The sequence below is a fragment of the Notolabrus celidotus genome, chromosome 21, assembly GCF_009762535.1.
Source record: "Notolabrus celidotus isolate fNotCel1 chromosome 21, fNotCel1.pri, whole genome shotgun sequence".
In the NCBI taxonomy this organism is placed as follows: Eukaryota; Metazoa; Chordata; class Actinopteri; order Labriformes; family Labridae; genus Notolabrus; species Notolabrus celidotus.
In genome coordinates this window covers 7,323,138-7,332,216 of record NC_048292.1, presented here as the reverse complement: position 1 = coordinate 7,332,216, position 9,079 = coordinate 7,323,138, and the positions used below count along the sequence as shown (strand labels likewise).

Sequence of the window (9,079 nt, the reverse complement as noted above, 5' to 3'; positions counted from 1 at the left end):
ACATAATGCAACAGAATGATAGAATGTACTCCTATGTATTCCTGACTGCACTCATGCTTTGTGAAAATACAACGTTTTGAGATTTGTTAAGAAGTACTCTGAAGTTAAGTATTTTTAAAAGGAAGTACTTCAGTACTTTAACTCAAGTAATAATTTGACTGAACAACTTTCACTTGTATTGGAGTAATATTTTACCAGGAGGATCTATACTTTGTTGACTTAAGTAATGAAGCTGTGTACTTTGTCCACCACTGAATAAAATTATCTCAGTTGTATAAAATGCTAAATGGAAAAGTCAGCGTACAATCATAGACTGTAAAAAATACAATATTTATGATTTATACTCAGGCAAATTTTTTAAATGCTCTAATGACGTCATGTATATGCGACGTGAGGTCCGTTTTCGCTCACATGTACGCCTCCTGTGTGCATTCCTGAGGTATAGCAGTTTTGAAGGCTGTCTGTAACAAACACGTTTGTGTATTTTACTCAGTTTCATTGATAAAAAAAACTCCGTATTCCAATAATGAGCTCCCAGATTACTTGTGTCGGATGGGTGGGGAGAGGCGTTGCCAAGGAAACCCCTGACAAAGTAAGTAATGGTTTTGGCTAGCCAACATTAGCCGGGTAGCGGCTAATATGTCAACAGGGCAGGTTTATCACATTCGTGCATGGATTTAAACGAGGATAGCTGTTATATTTAATTTAATATAGCTATTGAGACAATTTAATTATTGCTGTCAACACATAGGCTGCAGTGTAACACAACGACATGTAATGTAACTAGTATTATTTAGCACTAGTAGTTAGCTGTGACTGTGCTAGATATTGGTAATACTGTAAGTCTCTGTACTATACATAGATCATAGTAGTGGAATAATAATATAATAATAATATAATAATAAAGGCACATTTTGGAGAAGTAACAAAGAAAAATGCAAATGTGAAATCTGTGGAGTACATATTTTGTTATTTGGTTATTTTTAAAGTTAAACCCTCCTGTTACCCTCAAATTTACTAACATATTTTATCCTTGGGGTCAATTTGACCCCAGCAACCTCCAGAAACGGATTGTTACCCAGGTTTATGTGTCAGGTACTTTATGTTTCTTTGTTGACTACCTAAATAGCCCTTTAAGTGAAATATGTTTCAACCATAAACACAATTTAAAGCATTTAGAATAACTTTATTTGTAAAACAGAACATCAAGCTGCTGCAAGTTTGTCATGCTCTCGTCCACCCTGCCTTGTACGATATTATTGGCACATTATCGGTATCGGCCGATATTGGCTTTACAATCCCTGTCCGGGTCACTTAGCTTTGGGGCGGCAGTAGCTCAGTCCATAGGGACTTGGCTTGGGAACCGAAGGGTCGCCGGTTTGAGTCCCAGTATGGACGAAGTTTGGCAAGTGCACTGGTGGCTGGAGAGGTGCTGGTTCACTTGCCTGGGCACTGCAGAGGTGCCCTTGAGCAAGGCACCAAACCCCCAACTGCTCGGGGTGAGCTGGTCAATGGCAGTATCGTCTGACATCTCTCCCTAAGCATGTTCACTACATGTTTGTGCATTTGTATGGATATACCAAAAAAAAAAAAAACTGTATGTGTAGCATGTCCAAAAATAGCATGAGTGAAAAAATTGAATTTCCCCCCTGGGGATCAATAAAGTACCTTTCTTCTTTCTTGAACTATCGGATATCGGCCAACACGCCGATATCAGCCGATATAATGAACCGATAACATGATGGGCTGCTGCACACATGTTGGGCTCATGTTTTAAGTTAAATTTGAATTTAAGCAGCAGTCTGTAAGGTACATGTAGCTGACTAATGTAGGCACATTTACTGTCAGAGATTAAACCATTTTATTGAATTTGGATTTAATTGCTGTACAGTTGCACTTTTCACATGTTCCCTGTGAACAGAGGTTAGGTTTACTTACTATTTCAAATGTGAAATTGGCCAAATTTGCCCTGGTTGTGGGTTTTGTTATGATTGTCTCAGGGAGAGCATCATCCAAGTTTTAAGTAGGATATATCTTTTTGTATGAATTTTGTTTGAAGGCAATTGTCATAAATAAATATGCAGCTTTAAGTATTTTTCTTATTTTGCACAAGAAATGAATATTACACAACAAATATGATAAGAGTATCACCATATTACTGTACGCTAATTCCAATACAGAAGAGAATTGATGAGGTGTGCTGGAAAAAAAATATCGTTATCGGTAATCGGCTAAATGAGTTGTAAAATCAGGCATATCGGATATCAAAATCCAATATCGTGCATCCATAATTATAACCCAATCTAAAGGTTGGCGGTTGGATCCTAGCTCCTTCAGTCACATGAGGAAGTGTCCTTGGTTATAGTGACCTCAATATCATCCAAAACAACCAAAACAAATGTATGTAAAATGTTGATATGTATTGTGCTATATACAGTTAAACCAGCCTGGGGTCAAACTGACCCCAAAGAACAGCGATGCATAATATTTTTTTACTGGAAACTGGAAAATATCAACATTTTAACTTTAAGTTTTCCCAGTTGTCCCCATCAAATTAGGAAAAGTCATGAAATATGAAGCCAAAAAAAATGATGTTAGTCATTAATTTAGAGACGTTAAACATTGAACGGGGTCCAATTGACCCCAAGGATAATAGGAGGGTGAAGACATTTTGTGTAAATGTTTAAAATTTAGCAGATTATTCTGCAAACAAATAATAATGCTTATCTGACAATCACACTTGACTAGAAAAAAATGTACTTGATCTATCTCTTGTATTTGACACCAACGCAAATGTCTTGTCTCAACCACTTCTTAAAACTTTGAATCTTCAGGTTGAGTTAAGCCAAGAGGAGCTCCAACGCATCATCACTGAAACTAAAGAGGAGCTGGGGTATGTAAGACTGAAACACTCACTACTGCAGTGTTTGCCTTTACTTTATGTCTTTGAATGAAAGAAACATTAGCATCCCCAATCAGAAGGAGCTGATTAAAGAAATGGTGTGTGTTCTTCAGCAGCATTTTCCTGTTTCTTCTGTTTCATTTATTCATCATCTTTCCTAAATCAGAGCACTAGCTGTCGAGGATGAAGAAGAAGAAGAGGATGATGAAGGTATTTCTTCAGATCCTAATAGCAATACAGAAGTTGCTGAAGCTCCACAGGATGAAAAAGGAGAAGAGAAAGAGGAAGAGGATGAGCTAGCAGAATATGGCCTGGATAGATATGACGAAGAGGATTCAGGTAAAGACCGGGGGTGGGGGGGTTTGATGTGTATTTTTGGTGTTCACAGACTAATGTGTGTCAGTTGTGACTAGTTGTGTATTTAGACTTACTTTCTTTGTTATTGTTTTTATTTAGTGACTGCTAATCTGGGTGACAGTCTGGCTGGTCTCACAGTGTTCAGCTGTAATGAAGAGGATCCTTACATCACCATCAAAGATACAGTGAGCTCCTTAAAAGATTACAAATTCTATACAGTCCCACTTGAAGTTGTACCTATAGCCTAGAGACAACAACAACAAACATTTGATTATCAAAATTTAGAAAAATGAACTACAAATCTACAAAAGAATGCTGAAAATTTAACTTTTGTGCTCAGCTTACCTCATCTGCATCTTCACAAGGCCAACTTTTTTCTCCCCTGTAGGACCAGTATGAGCGAGACGACTTCCAAATTAAACCCGGTGATAATCTCATCCTGTCTGGCAGGGCGGAGAAGGACTGCTGCAACTTGGAGATCCACAGTAAGTAGCTTTTGTAAAGTTTTCTTGCCTTTAATAGACGCTTAATGCATGACGTGTTGATTCGATAAAGACAAAATGTGTAGGTTATGACTTCCCTTGAGTTTTTCCATCAGATAATTTGTAAATCTCTTCCTAATTGATCTCTTGCTTTCCAGTTTATAACTCAGAGGAGGACTCCATGTATGTTCATCATGATATTCTGCTACCGGCTTACCCTCTGTGTGTGGAGTGGTTGAACTTCGACCCTAATCCTGGAGAAGGAGCTGGTGAGAAAGATGAAGTTTTGACCAAAACATTGCTTTTAATGTGGGGCCAACAGAAAGCTCACTTCTGATGAGAAGTTTTTAAACATGTGCTTCCCTGACTTTGTCCTGCTCTGCATGTCATTGATACAGCTAACTATGCTGCTGTGGGCAACATGACACCACAGATAGATGTGTGGGACCTGGATGTGGTGGACTGCTTGGAGCCGGTCTTCTCCCTTGGGAGCAAAAAGGCGTCCAAGAAGAAGAAGAAGAGCAAGAAGGTACGAGCCTGGTTGCATACGGTCTCACTTTAGCACTATTATAGAGAGGTGGTTGAAATGTGATTAATATGGACATTTTTTTGAGTACAATCTTGTAAAGGTGAAGTCGTCTATTCATGTTTCTGTTGCCTTTTGACATCAAATGAAAGGCAGGATTATTTTCAACATTTTTTTCACCATAGAAAAATGATTCTTCCTGTTTCCTCTTTCAGTTTTTGTTTATGTATTTTAATTAAGATTAATTAATTAATTAAAAATTAAATTAAGATATCATTAACACATTTCTGCTTGTTTTCATTGATTTCAGGGGGCAGCAGCAGAGCCAGATGAGGGCCACACAGACGCAGTGCTGGATTTATCCTGGAACAAACTGGTCAGGTCAGTATTATCAAGATGTCCCTCAATTAAATTTAATTAAATGTATGTATTTGTTTATTTTATTGTGTTTTAATTTTTGTGTGACATTTAATCTAATTTATTATATATTATTGTTTTGTAGTTATATATTTTTTTTTCAACATCTCTGTGAGTGTGTACATATAATCACATTATGTTCGTTTTTTTATACTATACTAAGTTTTTTTTAATTAATTAATTAATTAATTGTATTTATTTATTTATTGCACATTTAAAAGAACAAAACAAAACATTGCATGTTCAATAACGTGAGCCAAGATATAACAACAACAAAAACAAACAAAACACAAAAGAACAGAATATTTATGTATAAGTTATTCCTATGATACACCTGAAGTAAAGTAAATCTTAAATTAAACATTTTTCCATTTTTCTTAGGAATGTGTTGGCCAGTGGATCAGCAGATGACACAGTTATTTTGTGGGATCTTACTCAAGGCAAGCCAGCCACGACTCTGCGCCGTCACACAGATAAGGTACAGAGTGAGAAAAAGATGCGTGATGTGATCCACAGTCTGTGTTTGGCGTTACATTCCACGAATTCCCAGACTTCGGGTTCTGAAAGAAGCATCTTTTGTTTTCTAGGTTCAGACGTTATCCTTCCACCCATTTGAGGCACAGACCCTGCTGTCTGGATCTTATGACAAGTAGGTTTACTTTACTATCATCTTTTTTCGTCCACAGACTTCAGAGTTCAGACAGGTTTGTTTTTTTGTCTTTATGAGTTGTGGAGTAACCCTCTCTCTTTCAGGACAACAGTCCTGTATGACTGCCGCAGTCCAGACAACAGCTATCGGACCTGGAGGTTCAGTGGTCAAGTGGAGCGTCTGGTGTGGAACCACTTTTCACCGTGCAACTTCCTGGTGGGTTATCATGATCTTAATGGTTTCAATGGTTCACCATGACAGTGTTCTTCTCAGACTGGAGAAGTTTGATTTTTTGGGATGCCAGGTTTACCATTTTTGCTGTATTTATTTATTATTATTATTATTATTGTTATTGTTATTATTATTATTTTCATTATGTTTAATTGGCATTCCACTTGCCTCTAAACAATAGGGCTGTCAAAATTGCTCCAAAATGACAATCGAATATTCGCTCTAAAAAAAAACCAAAGGTTCGAACCATTCCAATATCTATATTTGCGCATTATGTCAATAACAGGTGGACAAACTAATAAAAGGAGATTTCAGATTTAACATGGCTAAAACATACCTACACATTACAAAACAAGTATATGACCTAATGGTCTATACCGTAACACTTTTAAGACCGTAGACCTCTCGCTCGCTCCCCCCCCTCCCCTCTCTGTGCGCAATGCGCTGAGTGAGTGCTGAACAAGACTTATGCGAGCAATTAAAGGTTCCGACTCTTGTCCCTAATATAGGCAGGCTTCATTCAGTGATTCAAGCAAATATTAACATTAACTGAAGTTAAAGTTAAAAACGAAAAAGTAGTCCACTTACATTCTTGGCGCTTGTATTAAAAAAGAGGAAAAACTGCATTTTATCCGAGTGTCACTGATTGTCGGGCTCTTTTAGTCCACTGTCAATGTAGGGTCTTAGGCCGGACAGGTTATTTGCCAAAAACACGAGACGGTCATGTGAAGAGGCCCGATCTCTTTTTATTCACTATGTTCCCAGCGGAGAAAAAGACGCGTTCAGAGCGCACTGAGGATCCGGGGACGGAAAGATTTCTCTCTGCCGTGCATGTGGGACTCCTGTGACCTGTCCCTGACCCGTCATGCAGTGCGCCCACTCGCAAAACAGCCGCTGATGTGTTTTTTTCCACAGTCGAATATTCATTTTCACAATCGAATCTCCGTTTTTTTTTAAATATTCGAATATATTATATATATTCGTTGACAGCCCTACTAAACAATGGACTGTTTACTTTACAATACTATAGTGATGCCTTCAACAACAGTGTCAACATTCCCCTTAAATCTCTCCTCAAATTAGGTGCATTGTGGGAAAATGAGTTATCAGTGTAATCTGTATATATGTAATAATGGTCAGTAAATCCATCTGAAACTCAGATGTGTGTTACAGGGTTTATTTTTGTCTTTTGTACTGTTTGGAGGAGGAGTCATTCAAAAGTGAAAGCACATGCAGAGCCTCCTGTACCTTTAAAGATCTGTAGTCTGTAGTGATGAAGTAAACTTCTGTATATACTGAAGCCTTTGTTTACTTCGTTCAGCTCTACATCAAATGATTTTTTGTGTTCTAGGCCAGCACAGAGGATGGATTTGTCTACTGTCTCGACGCACGCTCAGATAAACCTGTGTTCACACTGAGGGCTCACGATGAGGAAGTTTCAGGTAGGTTGAAGGAAAGAAAAACATCCTGAGACCATGAACCCAAACAAGAGAGCATAGCGGGTTAAAGAGAATTCTAACTTCACTGCTGAAACCAGTTTCTGATTGGCGGCTGAGCTACCTGTAATAGCTTTACCGTGTGATGGATCTATTATCTTTTTAATATGAAATCTTACCTTCTCTTAATGTCACCACAGGTTTGAACCTCAGCAGCCAGATTAAAGGATGTCTGGTCACTGCATCAAGCGACAAACACGTGAAGGTTTGGGACATTTTGGGGAACAAACCCAACCTGGTCCACACACGGGATATGAAAATGGTAAGAAGTTACATATACACACAAAAGAGCTTTTATTTGTCTTTTCCTTTAACATATGTCTTGAAGTCAGTGTGTGTAAAAGGAGTCATACATACTTGTCTCTTTGTGAACAGGGTGTGCTGTTCTGTGCTTCGTGTTGCCCTGATCTGCCTTTTGTCTACGCCTTTGGGGGGCAGAAGGATGGCTTGCGAGTTTGGGACATAAGTGATGTTGCGGCAGGTAATTCAAATCTACCTCCAAATGCTTTTCTTAACTTCTTAAAATATGTTCTGATCACTAAAATCCCATAAAAGCTTAAATATCTCCACATGTCATACTCTGAGAATCACTCCTGATCTTCACTCACAAAGTCAGTGTTTAAATGTATGAATCTCACGTGTTGTGATGGATCTGTGTTCAGTTGCTGAGGTGTTCGGCAGTCGAGAACGCCTGGTGCCCAACACAGGATCACAGGCATCGAGTTCAGCAGCCACAGCAGAGATGGAGGTCTCCTAGTGTTACTCTGGATGCATCAACAGACTGTAAATATGAATAAACTGAGAATAGACAAAAACACTCAGGCTGGTTCGCTTGCTGGTGCCTTCATCTGGGAAAAGGATTGAAATAAATGAGAGCTGCCACCATGAAGGATTTGGGAAAGGGACGTCAGAGTGAAAAATTGGAATTCAGGAACTTGTCCCACTTGTCTTGATATTTAAGATATCTAAAACCCAAGAAAATGTTTCTTGTATTCATAAAAGTGAATTTATTTTTGATTTCTAGGTTGGAAGAAGATATTAAATTCATCCTCAATTTTTTCAGTTCTTTTGAGATCTGTCTCATTTGGCCTTTCTTCTTGAATTTACAGCTGTGTTATAAAGTACTAACACAACTTTCAGTTGCCCTGAACGGACTTTTATCTGAACATTATATTTACTGGCTCCCATGATAATGAGTGATTTCAGGTTGTTTTTACAAGATCTCAACTTAAGCAAGTTCATTTTCGTAGTTTTCTCAATTCGAATCAGTTTATTTCTATGTTTGTCTTCCTCTATGTTCGTTTTGTGTTCTGGGGTTATAATTTATGATCATCTGATGTAAATTGGAAGTCTAAGGAGCAACTAAAATGAACTTGTTATTACTGGAACATGAAGTAAATATGATGGATGATAATGTGTACATTGCCACATTTCTTTACCTGGGTGTCCTGGTAGAAATAAATGGTGAAATGAAATATTTTGAGAAATGATAAACTCTTTGAAAAACTATAACTTCAATAAATACATAAATGCAGTTAATAACGTGTGACCTGTTTTCTACTGTTTGGAGTCTGCAACTCTCAGATGGTCTGCAAAGTCACAGTGGGGGTATGTTGTGACAAAGGGGAAGCTTTTATTTTGAATGTTACCATCTGAAGTTCTGTAACTTGTGTAAGGACATGGTGACTTGAACCATTAGTTAAAACCATTGACCAGTCATTTTATAATGAATATGCTGTAATATCCTGTCCTGTGAAATCACAGTGGATGGAAATGTTTGGGTTTTAATTCAAGTAATTTTACAAAAAGTAAATGGGGGGGCTTCCTCCCTTGGGTCTGGTTTTCTTCTTTTTGTGATCATCATTTATAGTCCAACCATTTTTTTCTTCTTTCCTTAAACTCTTTTTTTGTGTAAGGTAGTCTATACCTGTTAACTTTATTTGATTATTGCTTTCAAAAACTACCTTTTCTTTTCTTTTCTTTTCTTTTCTTTTCTTTTCTTTTCTTTTCTTTTCTTTT

At 37.7% G+C, this 9,079-nt stretch overlaps 1 protein-coding gene across 1 annotated transcript; it reads left to right on the top strand.

Annotated features, from left to right (window-relative positions):
- The first annotated feature begins 384 nt into the window (after positions 1–384).
- On the top strand, positions 385–8,599 carry pwp1 (PWP1 homolog, endonuclein). Its single transcript, XM_034674092.1, has 15 exons — positions 385–592; positions 2,835–2,893; positions 3,069–3,241; positions 3,359–3,444; positions 3,648–3,744; positions 3,900–4,010; positions 4,140–4,270; positions 4,578–4,648; positions 5,066–5,162; positions 5,272–5,333; positions 5,438–5,549; positions 6,916–7,006; positions 7,201–7,322; positions 7,436–7,541; positions 7,723–8,599. The coding sequence occupies exons 1-15, from the start codon at positions 527–529 to the stop codon at positions 7,815–7,817; spliced, it is 1,479 nt and encodes a 492-aa protein (XP_034529983.1). The 5' UTR covers positions 385–526; the 3' UTR covers positions 7,818–8,599.
- The last annotated feature ends 480 nt before the right edge of the window (positions 8,600–9,079 follow it).